The sequence below is a fragment of the Gymnoscopelus microlampas genome (assembly GCF_963454915.1).
Source record: "Gymnoscopelus microlampas genome assembly, chromosome: 23".
Lineage (NCBI taxonomy): Eukaryota > Metazoa > Chordata > Actinopteri > Myctophiformes > Myctophidae > Gymnoscopelus > Gymnoscopelus microlampas.
The window spans coordinates 6,684,900-6,704,456 of record NC_139960.1 but is presented as its reverse complement, the minus strand read 5'-3'; the positions used below and the strand labels follow the sequence as shown (position 1 = coordinate 6,704,456).

At 41.9% G+C, this 19,557-nt stretch overlaps 1 protein-coding gene across 1 annotated transcript; it reads right to left on the bottom strand.

The window, feature by feature from the left end:
* Nucleotides 1-1,777: 1,777 nt before the first annotated feature.
* On the bottom strand, nt 1,778-17,408 carry sypl1 (synaptophysin-like 1). Its single transcript, XM_084049629.1, has 5 exons — nt 17,176-17,408; nt 6,612-6,730; nt 5,647-5,851; nt 3,555-3,746; nt 1,778-2,439 (listed from the first exon to the last, which is right to left on the bottom strand). Exons 1-5 carry the CDS (start codon nt 17,245-17,247, stop codon nt 2,308-2,310), a joined length of 720 nt encoding a protein of 239 aa, XP_083905755.1. The 5' UTR covers nt 17,248-17,408; the 3' UTR covers nt 1,778-2,307.
* Between the last annotated feature and the right edge of the window lie 2,149 nt (nt 17,409-19,557).

Genomic DNA, 19,557 nt, shown 5'->3' with positions numbered 1-19,557 from the left:
TCCTATCTGAGGTCAATTATGTAGATACCACATTGGGCACTGGATCATACGTCAATGTCGCTGCCATATTGGCGCAGGCAACCTGCCATAACTCCACTGCAAGAAATTGTCGTCCAGGTCGTGTACAAGTAGCCTACCTGGAGAGTAAAACTAGTTTTCTGTTTTAGAATCATTACTGTTGCTGTCTATGTAAGATAAGGCAGTCTGGTCATGAAAACCCACATTTCTAATTTATCCAAGTAACCTGTATTCCATAACATAATTACAACGTCTGGCATTTGTAACAAACTAAACTGCCTGGAAAACTCATTGAATATTCAGCGAGTTATGAATTGTGGAAAGAACTCCTGCTTCAATAGACATACATACACTGCGCAGTACTACTACATACTATAGGAGATGCAGCTTGTCCTGACCAATATGGCAGCCGCGTCGATGCATCGCTCCAATGAACAGCAGCAGCCAATGCCGTATCTACGTCTATATCTATGACTAGTAGTACCATATGGGGACCCATTAACCCCATGATCATTATACTGTAGATCGATAGATACAGCATATAATTGTTGCTGTACAGTTTGAGGCTCCATGGCACTGCTGGAGGAATTCATCCCTGGATTGGAACACTAGGTGAATACAATTATAGAATACTAGCAGCTGTCTGGAGTCCATAAGACTAGAGCTGCTTGGAAGCAGTGGTACGGATAACTATGACATGGTTCCATTGCTTCTTTTCCTGTTGATATGATCAGTAAAGTGCACAAAACATGTCAAGACATGTGCATCGGAAGGCACGTGGTCAATCTTTAGCATGCTAACTGCATTGCATTGTCGCTAGTTAAGGCACAGGACACAATAAGGCACATTTAAGGGGCTGTGTCCACAGGAAGGCACTTCAGCGCCTCTTTGCCATAGAAATGCATGGCAGAAAAGCTCTGGCAGCTCAAACATGCTGTCTGTGAACATGGCCCCTAATAGACTTTGTAGAAGTCCCACTATTACAGCAAACCCTGGATATGACAATATTCACAACCGCACTGGCGGCTAGCTCACTGGAGGAATGATGCTTATATTTCTCTTTTCAGCGTTTCCACCGATTGGTTGTGCACATCTTGATCTGGATCAGAAAGACACATTCTACTTACAATATGGTCATTGTAGTCTATTATACTACTTCACTACTTTAGTCCTGTTTTCGCTGTACACCAAATATAGTTGAAAATAGAACGACTTTAGGGTTTAAGGCTGCAGGTGAACGCAATTGGAGTCAGAGGTCATCTTCGCAGTACTGATAAGGCCTCTATTCAACAAGGCCCAGGTTTGCACTGTAGTTGTACCACATGATGGCTGCTTCTTCAATCGGATCGGAATCGGATCACCTCTCTGTCTTCATAGGCCCCTTTGTGTGTGTGTGTGTGTGTGTGTGTGTGTGTGTGTGTGTGTGTGTGTGTGTGTGTGTGTGTGTGTGTACTGTATGTGCAAGCGGTTGTGCTTTCTGTGTCTGCTTCGTGTGTTTGTGGGCACATACTGTACTTTGTGTGGATGCAAGCTCATGTCTGTGGTTTTTGTAGTACCTATGTTTTGTACATTATTGTATGTGTGTGTACTGAATGTGTGTCTGTGTGTGCATAGTCTCGCGTAGCCAGACCCCACAGAAAATGAAAAACAGCGACCTCTGCTTTTCTGATATTCTGTGGAGTCTGGCAGGAGTATAATGTTAGACTAGAGCGCAGGGAAACACCGGTTACATGTCTGCCTATAGCGCATCACTTCCGGTTGGTGCGACCATGTTTTCATTCCCACTAACAATATTTCTACACGGAACACTAACACCACTTCTCCCAGAGAACATGGATGGTTTTGGTTATAAGCCCACTTGTTTCTATGATGAAAGAGTAATTTAAAATGTGAATATCTTTCCGTGGTTTTGTCCGCTCCGAGGACGCTATTGTTAAATTAGTTTCGGCTAGTTTCGAGGGGGGGAGGGTGGATCATGGTGGATGGACACGTGAATCCCGCCCACTACATTTGATTGGGTAAAGCGCGGCCCACATCCTGATCTGAAGGCACGCCCACTTTTAGCCAATGCGCACTGGTTAGGACGAACCGCTCCGACAGATTCCACCGCAGGTCGGAATCTGTTCTTGAGAGATTAGTGTGTGCATGCTCACGTATGCCGATTCCTGTTTGTGTGTGTGTGTGTGTGTGTGTGTGTGTGTGTGTGTGTGTGTGTGTGTGTGTGTGTGTGTGTGTGTGCGGGCGCGCACACGCACGCGCATGCATCTGTGTGTGCATGCGTGTGGTATATTAGATGGGGGCAGGGACCTGTGGTCTTCCAGACCCAGGCTGGCCAGAGTATTTCTGAGAGTGCCAGCGGGTCTCCTTGAACACAAACCACGCATTGCCCGCCCACACAAACATGTTGAGGAATCCAAACACCTGCCAAACAGAGAGAGAGAGAGCGAGAATGAAACAACTTGAAGATCTTGTTTACTTGCCTTACCCCTTTTTTCCCCACGTTTTTGCCATTTTGTACTATTTTGAAAAACATTTTAAATTAGTCAAAATAGCTGGAAGGTCACAACGTGTCGATGTAGATCGGGCCGGCTAGTTGAACTAGTTTTTCAAAATAGTAAAATATGGCTAATAAGTTTAGGCATAAGGGGTAAGGCAGCGTGCAAGATATGGCTGCTGTACTTCATACAAATCAAACATGAGCTACAGCCTTTCCCTAGAGCAGTGGTTCTCAGGCTGGGGTCAGGGGACCGCCACGGGTCCCCAGCAAAGTGAGGAACAGTTTGAATTCACTAAAATAATTTAAAGAACGCATAAGATAACACTATTCAGATCATAGGTTAAAACTTATTTTATATATTTTTCAATATTTGTTTTTAAATTGCTGATCTACAAGCTCACAGTGCGCTGTGATCTTGTAGATCAGCTATTTTTCTTTAAATGTTTGGGTGTCCTATCCGAAACCAGGGTCTAAATGTCAGCTGTTAATGCAATCCTACAGATTGGTTAAAATAACATTTTCTTCATTAAAATAAGTTCCAGATTGCAGCTTTAACCCATTAAGACCTGGAACTGTGTCATTTTTAGATTTGAGCTAAAAAGCATTATTTCACACTTTGGGCTATTCAAAAATAGCAGATATACAAGCTCATAGCGCGGCACCGAGTGCCGCGCTACGAGCTTGTAGATCTGCTATTTTTGAAAAATCGTGAAAATGTGTGCAAATCTTTGAATATGTATATTTTTAAAGGGATCGTTTTTAACTCATATCTTTGCTTCTGGGGGGTCCCTGGAACAAAACATTTTGATGGGGGTCCGTGGCCAAATACATATAATTTTGGGGGTCCTTGACATGAAAAAGATTGAGCACCACTGATATAGAAACATACGTTTTTCAGAATACTGAGATTTAGGAGACACGTAGGCTTCAGGTCTCAATGGGTTAATGTCAAGTTGTCAACTGCTTACACTGTAACGTAATGTTAATTGTATATTACATGGTATGGCACTGTATTGTTTTGCTCTGTATTTCTGCTCACCACAGAGATGTTGAGGGTGCGCATGTAGGCGAACTCGGTGACCTGGCAGGTGACGTCGCTCTCCTTGCACAGGGACAGCGTGTTGCTGATGCCCTCCTCGCCGGTGGCATCCTTGACGTTCTGCAGACCTTTAGCCCAGGCTGAGGAACACACCAGCCACAGCAAGGCCAAGGCAGCTGTCACCCCGAAGTCCTGGATGACAGGAGGACATAAAATGAGGAGGCAGAGGAACCCCCCAGTCAGAGAACTGTATAACAGCTTTTACCTTTAGATTACCGACTTAAAGGGATAGTTCACCCCCAAAATGACTTTTTTTTTTGCATTCCGGTAGGCGACACTAAAGAGTCTCTTTTGTGTCTCCTACCGGAACCGCTGGTCATCAAATTATTGGCTTAGGAATGCGACAAAAACAAAACATTATCCACGAATTCAAGTCTCCATGGGGTGACTAATCGATAGGACAAAAGTATTTTTTTGGGGTGAACTATCCTGTACATCTTGTTGACCATCCCCCAGGGCCCTATACTTGGTCCACTTCTTTTTTTCCCTTTACACCAAATATTTTGCTGAATAAATAAATGAAAGAGCCTAACAAAGTGTTGTGTTGTGAGCATATAGATCGGCTATCTGTATCACGATGTTCAGCATTATCTTTGTTGAGGGGTTAAAGGGATTGTAGGCAGTTCAGAGATAAACAAAGAAAAAAAAAACTCCAGCAGTTCGTTTCCCCGACCACCAGGAGGTGACGCAGGGAGGACTTCCATAGAGGGGGAAACTTCTAAACGGGCCATGCCGAATATAGGTTGCTTTATTCGGATACCTGGAACCTGCCGGTTCTTTGATTTAAAAAAAAAAAATAGGGTCTTTCATGATAAATTGACCACATATATGAAGTTAAACAACTAAATTCCTTCCAAACGCTATCTTAAAAGTAAATTCTGTGCCTCAAAAATGAAGTTTGAGAGCGTTTTAAAACCAAAAGTAAAAAGTCCACATGGACACGGACGCGCACAGATGCGCACATGCGTGCGTTAATTTACGCCCCGGACAAACATAAATAATAGGGAAAATACGGATTTCAGAAAGAGGACTGTGTTTCAATGCAGGAAAACACCCCAGCATCATTATATAGTGGCTGATAGAGGGGAAAAAAATGCAAAATATATATATAAATATTTTTCAAATTTAGGCTTAATGTTGCCTACAATCCCTTTAATGTTCCGCTAATAGTATTCTGTGTTTCTTAAACACCACCAAAGTTGTGCTGAAAGTTGACTCCAGTGATGTGACAGGAATCAAATCTGTGAATGTGGAAATGACCATATTATGCTCAATTATTTTAGTGATCAGTTAATCGATTGTGTTCCCGCTTAGATAAATGGAACCAACGTAGTATAAAACATTTTTTTATATTAATGTTATGTTATATACTTTCGTGAACGGGAATGACGAACAGATGACAGCTTCCTGCCTCGGATTTCAGGAGGTGTAGTTCCAGACTCTATATAGCATTCAGGAGGAGTTGTTCCAAACTCTATATAGCATTCAGGAGGAGTTGTTCCAGACTCTATATAGCATTCAGGAGGAGTTGTTCCAGACTCTATATAGCATTCAGGAGGAGTTGTTCCAGACTCTATATAGCATTCAGGGTTGTTCCAGACTCTATATAGCATTCAGGGTTGTTCCAGACTCTATATAGCATTCAGGGTTGTTCCAGACTCTATATAGCATTCAGGGTTGTTCCAGACTCTATATAGCATTCAGGGTTGTTCCAGACTCTATATAGCATTCAGGAGGTGTAGTTCCAGACTCTATATAGCATTCAGGAGGTGTAGTTCCAGACTCTATATAGCATTCAGGAGGTGTAGTTCCAGACTCTATATAGCATTCAGGAGGTGTAGTTCCAGACTCTATATAGCATTCAGGAGGTGTAGTTCCAGACTCTATATAGCATTCAGGAGGTGTACATGTAGTTACAGACTCTATATAGCATTCAGGAGGAGTTGTTCCAGACTCTATGTAGCTTCAGGAGGTGTACATGTAGTTACAGACTCTATATAGCATTCAGGAGGTAAACGGTGCAAATACTCACAAACATGGGCCCAAAGTCGGAGTCCTTGTAGACGTGCATGTAGCCCAGATACACCAGCAGAGCCACCATCGTGTACAGGAAGCAGATGATGGCCACGCCCACAAAGAACTCTGCCGAGGAGGCGGCGTCTCCCACCATGTGTGTCGTGTCGACAGAGTGGTTACAGAGAGTGGTGTTTCCATCGATGAGGGGAACCTGACTTAACCTGCACAGTAAAATACATCAATGTTCATTTATCCTGGACCGGAAGTATCGCTAGACGAGATTGAAATCTCGAGATCGAAATCTCATCTAGCGAGACTTCGAGTTATGACATTTTTCTACTGTACCATTCATCCTAGGTCCTAGGATGAATGTTTGCTTACCTTTTCTATGATGTTATGATATCCTAGGACCTAGGATATCATAACATCATAGAAAAGGTAAGAAAACTGTGGGGCAAAATTCCTTTAAAAGGGATAGTTCACCCCCAAAATTACTTTTTTTCTATCGATTACACACCCCATAGAGACTTGAATTCATGGAGATGTTTTTGTCGCATTCCTAAGCCAATAATTTGATGACCAGCAGTCCTACTCTCCGGTAGGAGACTCAAAGTGTCAACTTGAGTCTCCTACCGGAGACATTAGTATCTTTCGGCCGGTCATCAAATTATTAGCTTAGGAATGTGACAAAAACAAAACAAATCTATGCTTCAAGGGGGGTACTAGAGCTCCCATTTGAGAAACACTGGAATACAATATATCAGAAAAGATTATAACAGTGGTCCTTGAGAAGTTACGGACTGTCTGTAACTCCGAGAGTGTACAAATTTGTTACACTCTCAGAGTTGGGATTTTACACAGTAGATCCGGGTCCCCGAGACAGAAAACAGTATGAAATGAGGGTCCGAGGCATAATGCATATCAAACTGGGGGTCCTTGAAATTAAACAGTTTAGAGAACCACTGGAAGATGTGAAGTCACCTGAACGGGTAGTGAAAGCTGGCGGAGAGTGTTTCATTCTTCCCATCGCCGCAAAACAGAGAGATAATGTTCCTCCCAGAGTATCCACCACAGCTTCCAAAGGCAAATATAGCTGTGAGCTGTTTAGAGAGAGAGAGAGAGAGAGAGAGAGAGAGAGAGAGAGAGAGAGAGAGAGAGAGAGAGAGAGAATCAGAGAAATCCTCTGTCTAGACTGATATGGGAGAACACTGTTTAGTTTTCAGACAGTAACAACGTAACGCGATGCTGAAGAAAGCTTGTATCTCCATCTTTAAAAGGTTGCTTTCATAAATGAATGCCTTAATTCATACTTCGTTGTATATGACAGTAGGCTATATCGTACAAAAAGCAGATTTACAAGCGCACAAATGTCACATTTGCAACACGTTGTGAGCTTGTAGATTGGCTATTTTTACTATTTATTTTACGTTTGATTTTCTTTTTTATAACTCATTGTTTTGTGTGCCTATAATAATGACATACCCAAAATATAAAATAGACGGCATGGTGAAAGAGGTTAAGTAGGCCTATATGTCTGTTGGTATAATCAATATTTAACCAATGAAAAGTATCAACAAGAACATGTGACTAAATAACTACATTGTACTAAATAACTACATAGGTTATTTGTTTCTATTTCCTGAAAAGTAGCAGTTTTGGACATAACAAGGTTTCCACCCATCAGCTATGATAACATCAGTCCAGCAACACGACTAAAAGAAAAACACTGAGACGAGTTTTACAGAGGAAGAACACAGTCATCTATAAATGAACCCTAGCCGTCAGTGTTTTCTGACTGATTCATTCATTGGAATGCCTGGAGTGCTCGCATTGCCTAATGAAAATGAAAGGTTCATATGTCTGGGTAAACAGAGCAACACAGATGTTACAAATCTGGGTGTGATTATAGATCCTGATCAAAAATGTTATTCTCATTTCAACAAGGCCACAAGAACAGCATTTCTTCCTCTCAGGAACATAACAGCACAGCAAAGTTTCACATGTAAACAGATGGCAGTGAGGTCAAATGGTAGAATATAACACAGGCAATATCAAAACATGGAGGAAAACATAAGGAACAAACCACATTGGAGAGTTCCCTGAGTGAGGAATTGGCAAATGTTAATTCCTTGCTTATTGATAACAAGGTATCTTTACACTCTAGGAAAACAGAATCAATTCTGTTTGGCTCCAAAATCTAATTAGGAAATAACCCAGAATTCAAGGTCAAATTAAATTCAGACTTAATTGCAGCAAAATCATCGGTGAAATACCTGGGTTGTATCCTGGAAGGTAGATGGCCGAAACATGGCCAGTAAGGTACTGAGTAAGGTCTCCGGACTGACAAAGTTTTTGGCAAGGACAGCAAGGTACTTCGATAGGGAGACTAAACAGGTGGTGGCAAACTCACTTATCCTGTGCCATTTTTATTTTGCTTGTACATCTTGGTTCGAGGGCTTAATGAAATCCCTCAAAACCACGCTACAGTCAGCTCAGAATAGACTGATCAGGGTTATTCTAGGGTTGGGGCCCAGAACACACATAGGTAGGAACCACCGGCTTCGAATGCTATCAATGCATTGAATGGGAGATTATCACGTTTTATCAGACCATTGAATGGGCGAGTAGGCGACGAGTAGGCGATACAAGGACCTACCCGCGATTTGTCAGACCATTCATTGGGCGTAATCAGGAGCTACTGACCTACTTTGGAGGCGGAGCATTCCCCACAACAATATTTACGATTCTGTGCCTATCGGTACATAACTCCAACGGCGCTGAGTAGGCTCAGGCGAACGTCGCACCGTTCAGGACGGAAACTCGGTCGCTTTAGCTCCCTCGGTGGTCCTTCGCGGGCTCCAGTTCGCCTGAGACTGTGCGCCTCCGTCATGGTCCGAAACCAAAACAACCAAAACCAAAACCGAAACTGAACTATTTAAGTCATCTCCGTTGGTAGGTCAGTATGTCTTGATAACACCCAATGAATGGTCTGATAAATCGTGGGTAGGTAAGTAGGTCGCCTACTTCGCCCATTCAATGGTCTAATAAAAGGTGATAATGTCCCATTCAATGCATTGATAGCATCCGAATCAGGTGGTAGGAACCAGTTAAGAGAGCTCAACTGGCTCCCAGTAGAATCCAGGGTAACCATGGCCAGATTGACCATGGTTCATAAGATCTTATATGGCGAGGTCCCCATATTTTTAAAGACATGTTTTAACCAGAGAAATGAAGTACATAATGTCCAGGAATTCATTATCAAAAGGCAATATAGCAATTTAACTTTAATCTGTGGCCATCATAGACAGTCTATCGATAAAGGAATAGCAGGACAGGACAATCCCTTATTAAAAACGCAGTCTTTGTTTTTGTTTTTAGAAACGCCAATATTGATGTGAAACGTCTCAGTCCTCATCACAGTGTTCCTACATGATAATGATACATCAGCGCTGATGAGTCATTTTCACTGCGGCCCTTAAGGATGCTTCAACCATAGAGAAACAGGAGGGACTTGACAAACCCTCATTAAAAAGCAGCCACGCTGTAAAAACACTAGTTGCACACATACACACTTCAGTTCAGCGTTTCCTTTGAAATTCTTTCTCGTGCCACATAAAGGAGTCTGAACCAGCATGGAAACCATGTGACACTAATGCTCTCTTTAAAACCAGCAAGAGAAATTCCTCCAGTCAGCGAGGTAACCCCTGAGCTTAATCTGTAAACGCTCTTTTGTTCAGCTAATACAAGCAGGCATCCAAGACAGCAGCATCTGTTACGCAACAGACAAAACATGAGCACCTCTGTTTAATTCACTAGATTTGAAAGGAATATCTCTATTTTATTTTCATCATGATATCATAGTGTACGAAGACTCAAGGCTGTTTTTATTTGTTTGTTTGTTTGTTTGATTTGTTTGTTTGTTTGATTAGTTTCCCCCCAAACATGGCTGTACTAACGAAGACTGCTGCAAATTGCACTGTGAACAGCAACACATTCACTGTAAACCAACTCCAGTGTCTGAGTGGCTCAATCAGGTACAATAGCTCAGATTACTTGAATGAGTGCAAATTGCACACAGCAAAATATGTACAGTAAACTGCAAATAATGGACTGCAAACTACTAAAGATGCACTGCATCCCTATATTAATTGCCTTGTGGGACGATCTGCAAGCTCACAACACAACACACACCGCAACACGATGCGTTGTGAGCTTGTACATCGGCTATTTTCAGCAAAGAGATTTCCGATCCAATCCAGTCCAACTTCATTTATAGAGCACATTGAGTTGACCAAAGTGCTGCACCAACAATAAATCATAATGCTATACAAAAAACACAATACAATTAAACATTAATACAAATATCAACCAAGGAATAAACATTTTTTTTAGATGGGTTTTAAAAACAGGTAGTGTGGGAGCCAGCCTGACCTGGTGAGGTAGCTGGTTCCACAGTTTGGGAGCTACAACTAAAAAGGCTCGCCACCCTCATTGCTTACACCTCGTCTTAGGGACGACAAGCAGCAATTAGTCAGCTGACCTCAGAGATCTCGATGGAACATATAATTAGATTAGACTTGTTGTAGAGGGAATAAATGGAGGGGAACCCATATACACTCATGAGGGAACTCTGGTCAACTTAGGGTCAAGTAGGGTTTGAGTGGTTAACGGTAAAAAATAAGGTCCATTTTCCTGTAACAGACGATCCATATATTCCCTCCCCTGTGTGGTGTTTTCCTCTGTTGGATAACACAAATGAAGAGAGGAAACAGGGTGGCTGACATGTTGGAAGTGACAGGCAATGGAGGAGATACGCTTTTCTTATAGCCATGCAATCATAAAACAACTGCTACTGTTCCAGTGGTCAGTAATGTTAGCAGAGGACTATAGCTGTGTCTTGTTAACCTGGTCCGCAGGCTGCCAAGAAGATAGACAGCCGTGCTATGGAACTAATTTAAATTGAGCCATATGGGTAGAATTGCCTTTCAAAAATGTTCTATTAGACTGGAAACCATGGAACTGACACAGGCAATGTATGACAGTAGGGCAGTAGGGCAGGCTAATGATCATAAGCTGGCTTTGAATCTACATTATGGTGCATGCAAGTACGTCTACTGCACGTGTGCATGATGTGCATGAGTCAACAGAACATCATAAGGCACTGTTTATCAGCCAGTGGTCCACGGACCACTAGTGGTCCTTAGGAATGCGTTTTAACCCATTCAAACCGGGAAAGCATCTGTGTCATTTCAGATTTTAACCACATAAACCATTATTTTATACTTTGGCTATTCAAAAATAGCAGATACAAGCTCATAGCAGGTCCCTTTGTGCCGTGCTATGAGCTTGTAGATCATTTTGTGACAAATCTTTCAATATATAAATAGTTTTAAAGTGTTTTTTTTATACTCAAATCTTTGCTTCTGGGGGTTCCTGGAGCTAAATATTTTGAGACGGGGGTCAGCGGCCAAATACATACATAATGTTGGGGTCCTTGACAGTTTGAGAACCACTGACAGGTCTATAATAGACAGAATTAGTGTGTGTGTGTGGGGGGGGGGGGGGACTGTTAAGGGCTTCTTGATATACTTAGTTGTGCATATAGGTGCACGCACAGAATTACGATCTACAAGCCCACAACGTGTCAGGCAGCACGAGATGTTTGTTGAGCTTATGGATCGGCTATTTTCAAATAACCGATATCTAGGGTTAAAGTGTTTAAACTGATTGCGATGCTATACCAACTCATTTTGCTGAGCAGCCCCTGGAACCCCCTCAGGAAACCCCTCAAGGACTTTGAGAAGCGCTTGGCTGTACTAGAGTTTGCTACGATACCAAAACCACGTGGTAATCTTACAGTAAATGTTGCTTGCAACAGAACCGGGTATTGATACGTGATGCCCCCACAAATGTACAAACAAACTGAGACTTATGCACCCATGTGAAACCACACGTATGTAACTGTACTGTGCTGTATGTTCAAATATACTCACTCACACACCCTCAGGCCTATCCAGATGTTTCTCCAGATGTGATAGCCCACCACTTCCTGTTTTTCGACCTACACATCGCACGCCCGCACACACATGCAGACAGACACATTTGCTGACCGACTGCTGTCGCGCGCACGCACGCACGCACACACGCACACACACACACACACACACACACACACACACACACACACACACACACACACACACACACACACACACACACACACACACACACACACACACACACACACACACACACACACACATTCCTGAGCAGAGTAAGCCTACTGTAACTTCCACGACGACTACAAGATCGCTGTGTCACCCAGCAAGAGCAACTCCAACAACCAGCATGGAGCCAACACACACACACACACACACACACACACACACACACACACACACACACACACACACACACACACACACACACACACACACACACTAACGAACACACACACACACACACACACACACACACACACACACACACACACACACACACACACACACACACACACACAGCTGGTACGAACACACGTCCACACATTTTACTTCCTCAACCCAGGTGTCTGCATCTCCTTGCCCTTTGTAAGCCAAACTCATCCAATGTGGCACTATGGGTATTTCCCACTTTAAATGAAATCTCCACCATTGGCCCCAGCCTTTCAAATGTTATGTTCTCTCCAGACAGAGGTGGGTTATTTGCAACAATAACACCCAGGATTTGAACCCAAGTCTCCCTCGTGAGAAAACCAAACATTGTTCCGTTCAGTCCGGAAGGAATCCCCATACGGCCGGGGGGAGATATTGGGCTTATGAGCTTCGGGCAGGGTCTAAAACGTCTCAGTGGAAGAGTATAGGACCACCGCCAACCACTGCAGATGTATTATTTACAATATATTGTATTAGCATACTCTACCATACAATAAAATAAGGTTTTATTCGTGAAAAATAAGTCCCGGATTGCAGCTTTAATCCTTTAGTCGCCCAGGGTAGGTCTGCTCAGCTAGCATTACCCTATGACTCATTAATACAGTTACATTCACACGACACAGTCCTTGTTGACCACCGCGAGGACAGAGGGGGGTAAGGACCTTGGTTTTAGTCACAATGTATGTCACAGGACATTCAGTACAAACTGATTCTTTTTGCTATAATGTCTCTTAGGTTCTTCAGCAATTGAGTTACTCCCTGGGAAAGGAGTCCAGAAACTGCTTAATAATGATTCCTTACAGATGGTCCAGTCAGTGATGTAGCTGTTAAAAAAAAAAAACATGTTTGGACCCACATGTGGAACACTTCCTGCCAGAGACCTCCCTCCGTCCCTCCCTCCCTCCCTGCCGGGCCTCGCTAGTCACCTCGGCTGTCTCAGCTTTCATCCATCTCAAAAAAGAAAAAATGCCAAAGGGGAATGAACTGACCACTTCCCTTCACAAAATGAAAATAGTGAAATTTACAGGCATTTCTTAACCATTTCTCGAACCCTATAGTGAACCTATTCTGGGCATGCCATAGTAGACGAACATTTGGCCTAAATAGCAGATCTACAAGCTCACAGCGTGTTGCAAAATCAATTCTTCGATTATTTTTGTATAATCAGTGAAATCGATTAGTTTGATTAACTGTTGCACCCCTATAGTTTCTTAATCAATACAGTTGGAGTTGCATGCACAGTTGGTGCATGCGATGCTGTGCGTTCTGTATGTAAAGTATGTGTGCTATCTCCAACGTATAAGCAAATGAATGATTATTAGATATCAACCAGGTCTGCAACATAATCCAGGTCATAATGTTAATGTGGTGGTTAGGAAGTCCCTTTGCAAATGACACACACACACACACACACACACACACACACACACACACACACACACACACACACACACACACACACACACACACACACACACACACACACACACACACACACACACACACACACACACACATACACACACACACACGCTGGCTAAGAGACTTGCGCATTAGTCTCTTAACAGGACAGATGGAAAAATATGGACACGCATAATGATATTTTACAGTGATCTGTGTGTGTACGACTAGGGTTTCATGGCCTATATGTTTCAAGGCCTAAACGTGGGTTGTGTTCATGTAAAATGGATGGATTCCCCCAAATGATTGTTAAGAAATTGGTTTCCCGCAGGCATGATGTATTTGCCATGATATACTGCCAAAACATTTCCAAACATCTGCAAATGCTAAGTTAGGATGTGTCAAGTACTGTGTGCAAGTGCGTTAGGTTTGTGTGACAATATGACTGTGACATATTGTGACATATTGTGTGTGACAATAATGTCAATCATTTATGCAGAGAAATAACTGTACCATCAGGGTTGGATTTGCTGGGGGGCTTTTGATATCCTATATCCTCTGGTCATTCATGTTTATGGCTGGTGGAGATATATATGGACTATGGAGAAATATACTGTATGTTACCACATTAACCCCAGCGTCAATTTTCAGGGGCGAATTTAAAAAAAATGTTTGTAAATTTGTAAAACAGTTTTTCATTAAAAAAAATTATAGCAAAAAAAGCAGTTTGTAGTAGTAATAGATCGGCTAGTTTGTTATTTGTCGTATATGACAAAGGAAATAGGGCTTAGGACGGTGAGAAGATGCCCCCTCACTCCCCCCACCCTGCGTACATGCCTGTTATGTTTGCGTTATGTTATGTACTGCATTAGGCCTGTATTCGTGGTTACAAGATACATTTCTTGTTTTTGCTGTCAAAAGACACACCTCTCTTTCGAACGTGTATTCTTTAGGCCTAAAACCACTTGATCCTCCATTATGGTTGTATGTTACCTGGAGTGAAATATGCAACTATAACCACCCCCGCCCTTTCTGTTATTACTGAGAATATGGCCTTATTGTTCTGTATTGTTCACGTTCTCTGTTAAATCAGGGTCCTACAATACCAGAACACACACACACACACACACACACACACACACACACACACACACACACACACACACACACACACACACACACACAGTCAGATGACTGGCTGTTGCTCAAACCCCCTCTATCTATTTCTTGTGTGTGGGTGTGACTATTTTATTTTGTGTGTGTGTGTGTGTGTGTGTGTGTGTGTGTGTGTGTGTGTGTGTGTGTGTGTGTGTGTGTGTGTGTGTGTGTGTGTGTGTGTGTGTGTGTGTGTGAGAGAGAGAGAGAATAAGGAGTGGCATGGGTAGAGAGAAAGCAGCTGAGAGAGAGAGGCTGTAAATGTAATTGAGTTATCTGTAGCAGAGCCATCTGACCCACTTTATTAATGGGTTCTCACCCTATGGTTCTCACTGACAAAATGTCTTCTTAAAAGGATCCCTGGCTAATAGGCCTTAATACATTATGCCCTCTATAACTACATTGTTAAATTAAAAACACCTTAAATATTTTATTTATTTCAGAAATAGTTCATCTTTTACTCAATAGGGACATTGCCCGTCGCAAGTTGATGATGTCATTTGTCAATGTGTGGTCCAGCCCTATGGAATGTATGGAATGCATGTGCCAATAAAAAGTATTTAAAATATAGTTTTGATGCTCATATTAACCTTGGGGAAGTATTAAGTTGTTTTTTATTAACACATGCATTCCATACATTCCATCGGGCTGGACCACACATGGACAAATGACATCATCAACTTGTGACAGGGCGTTGTCCCTATTGGGTAAAAGATTAACTATTTCTGAAATAAATACAATATTTAAGGTGTTTTTCATTTCTAATTTTAGTTACATAGGGAAATTATAATGTGTTAAGGCATATAAGGCTTATTTAGTCAAGGATCCCTTTAACATGGTCAAACTAACTATGCACAACAGTTTGCACAATAACAGTGTGGGGGGGGTATCAGGCTAAATTGTAACCTAAATTGTAACCAAACGTCGGTTGCAACTTTGCACCAAAGTCAACGTCTTGCAGGGTAACTTCCAGGTAAATTATTGTCGAGAAATGCATTATACTATAACTGTCTCTCTTTCATTTGAAGGACAGACCAACAGTGGTGGAAAAAGTAGCCTACTCACATTCTTTACTTAAGTAAAAGTATCAATACTGCAATGTAGAAGTACTCTGTTACAAGCAACACTAAACTAAAGTTTTCATATAATTAGTAAAAGTAAAAGAGTAAAAGCGCAATTTCCTCAGAGATGTAGGAGTACTGAAAGTATTGACATTTGTAAATACTGAAGAAAGTAAAAAAGACCTTGTACTTGTACTTCAGTACAGTACTTGAGTACATGTACTTAGTTACTTACACCACTGCAGAGCAACGGAACTATGCAGAGCCAGGACAATGCTGGCACAACACAGCAGATCCAGCTGCTTTATTGCTAGAGATATCAGATGGTATACCAAAACGCTCGCCCCAAAACACAGTCACCCTAGGGCAACTCCCCATATGGTATATTCCTAAACTTAACCTCAGTAAACTATGCTTAAACCTAATCTTATTCCTAAACTTAACCTCAGTAAAACTATGCCCAAACCTAACCTTATTCCTAATCTTAAACTCAGTAAAACTATTCCTAACCTAACCTTATTCCTAATCTTAAGTTAGTTAACCCCAGTAAAAGTATGCCTAACCCTGAACTTATTTCTAACTTTATTATCCTCAGTAAAACAAATACAAGAATACGATGGGGGCGAGCCGTCCGCGGAAAAATGGGGGCGAGCGTGTGTTGGGGCGAGCGTTTCGGCTACCATCATGCAGATGTAGCTGGATATTATATATCCTTAAATAAAATGAGATGACAGCCCTATCGCGAACACAAATAATAGACATTATGTTATTGTATTTCTCCAGTAGCCTAAATAGCCTGCTTACACAACTTAACATTCTGCACAAATGACCAACTGGTTAAAAACTTTGATCTCATTCATTCTAAGGCCAGACTAGAGCCACGACCTCTTGTGAAAATCCCCATAATGTTAAAGTAAAAAAGACCTCCCCTTTCTCCTGCTGCGTGCAGTGGTGGAAAGTAACTAAGTACATTTACTCAAGTACTGTACTTAAGTACAATTTTGAGGTACTTTTAGTTTATTGGAGTATTTCCCAATGTTCTATACTTTATACTTGTAGGCCTACTTCTACTCCACTACCTCTCAGAGGAAAATATTGTACTTTTACTCCACAATTATTTGACAACTTTAGTGTTAGCCTACTTTGTACATTTATATTATCATTAAAATCAATCATACATTAACCACTTCAGCCCTATTTAAACTTTGGCTATTTGAAAATAGCAGATCTACAAGCTCACAACATGTTGTGATGCAATGCTCTGTGAGCTTGTAGGTAAATTTTGATGCCAATACCTTTGTACTTTTACTCAAGTAAAATGTGTATTACAAGACTTACTTGTAACAGAGTATGTCTGCATTGCAGTATCGATACTTTTACTTAAGTTTAAAGACATGTTGTACTTCTTCCACCATTGCTGCTGCTGCGTAACGTTATTATAACACATTAATAACACATGTATCATTAATACGTAGGCTAACTGTATAGGCTACTCACCCACTCCACAAGTCTGATAAAACCCAGTGGTTCTTTAAGCGGCGATAAGTTCAGTCGAAATCCGGTCATCATGTCTTCGCCTTTTATGATCGATGGTTTCTCCTGATGTCTTCTGCAGCGGTAGGCTATGAATGGCGGTATAAAGGTCCGAATGGTTTAAGTTTGGGGGTAAAAGGGAGTAGTTTGACAGAATGACGTGGATCTGTGTGTGCAGCAGCAGCAGAGGTTCTTGCGGTGCGGTTCGTTCGGTGATGCTGCGATACGTAAATAACGGAGGCGGTAAACCTAAGACTCGCCCCAAAACACTCTCACCCCCATTTTCTTTCGCGGACCGCTCGCCCCCCAGCGGTTCTTGTATTCTTGCATTTGTTTTACTGAGGAAAAGTTTAGGCATAGTTTTAGTTTTACTGAGGTTACGTTTATGAATAAGGTTAGGTGTAGGCATAGTTTTACTGAGGTTACGTTTAGGAATACTACTGGTGGCGAGTCGCCACTGGCGACTGTTCCTATAGGTCGCCGCAATTTGACCCGGGGCGACTGTGCTTTGGGGCGAGCGTTCTTGTATTCAACGGAGGCGGTACAGCAGAGAGCAGAAGAAGTGCCAAACTTGCGTGCCTAATTACTATCGCAGGGCAGAACTATATGTATATGTTTTAACGGTTTAGACTAATTTGATTACGTTCGCCTACCAGATCAAATGCCATATTATTCAAATGTATTTAAACTAACCCAACCGATAACAACTCCTCAAATGAACTGTTGCAAGCGCAGTTTCCCCTCCATGGCCTGGCTGTAAAAGTCCCTTTCTAAATGTTTGTACTTCTTGCTGAAGCTGCTGCTTTGTGAGCTGTGCTGTGTTATTATAATGGTGCTGATGATATCATATGACTCTCAGAGCAGAGGACACACACACACACACACACACACACACACACACACACACACAAAATAAAAAAATAAACACTTTGAGTGGTTTAGCCTACTTCAGATGGAAAGGTGGGCACCAAAACATTCTGGGCACTAGGGACAACTGGGCACCTTGGAAGAGTGGGCACTAGGGAAATGTGGGCAGCAGGAAGAGTGGGCACTTTTGGGGGGAGAAGAGTGGGCACTAGGGAAATCTGGGCACAAGGTGGGCACTTAGTTGGGAGGGGGAGAGTGGGCACTAGGGAAATCTGGGCACCGGGAAAACTGTATTCCTTCAGATCATGTCTGTCTGACTGTCTGTACAAAAAAGTAGTGATGACCTGGCCCTCACCCAAATCCATATGTGCATATTGGAAGAATATTCACAGGTAAGACCCAGCTGTCACCTTAAAATATTATGGCTTTATGATGTGTTCTGACAATCTGCAATGCAAGTCAAGACACCATGGCATATGACAAATTCTGGGTGGAGGGCACATGCCTCCCTCAACCCTTCCTTCAACTTCAACTGAATATCTTTCAGGAATTTCATGAATGACTTCAGTTTCATTGCCCTTGGGCAAGGCATTTACCCATTCAGCCCATGGCCCAGAGAAGTTAATGGCTGAGACAGCACAAGGCTGTGGTTGTACAGAATGTGTTGAACGGCAGGGCGTCTCTCTGCTCACTCAGCTTACTTTTCCCGCCGGATGAGTCAATGTTAAAAAAGTACAACACTTTAACTGCTTGACGGTGGTGGACAAAGTACTCAACTGCAGTACTCGAGGCAAAGTATAGATACTCCTGGTCAATTTATTACCCCAAGAGAAAGATGCTCCATCAAATTTGTACTGCAATTACTGGAGTAACCTGCTAACTGTTAAAAATAACGAAATAACCATAAAAGGTAACACTTGAATTACTATTGTTATAAAGCAATATGTGTATTTATGATTTCTTATATCTATAATTATACAGTGTTATAAACAGTCTGCATCTGCCCCCAGAAACAGGTGCATGGTAAACCCTAGTGGAAACTTGTATTGCAATATCGGTATCAATTGATTTGACAAAGCAATTAATTGTTTATGGGATATCGGTCACAAGTTCAGTATCGGCATCCCCATTATTTAGTGTAGAGCGAAAACAGGTGGGGGCCTAGTATAGAGCACTGGGGGACTCCGGTCACCTATGTGGTTAAAAAGATATTGGTTGAATGAATTGAACGTTTCAAATTGACATGGTGATATCTTTAATCATTGTGTTTGTTGACAATATAGCAACAGTTATGTTAGTTAAAATATCAGAGACGTCTGTGTTGGGAGAGAATTTTGGGACAACCAACATATACATACAAGTAAAACAACTGAAAAGAAAATATAAGTAATATTCACATAGCAATTTTTTCCATCCAATACAGAGAGGCATTCACAAAAATGTCACTCAATCACACGCACACACAGATGCTAAAAGCTT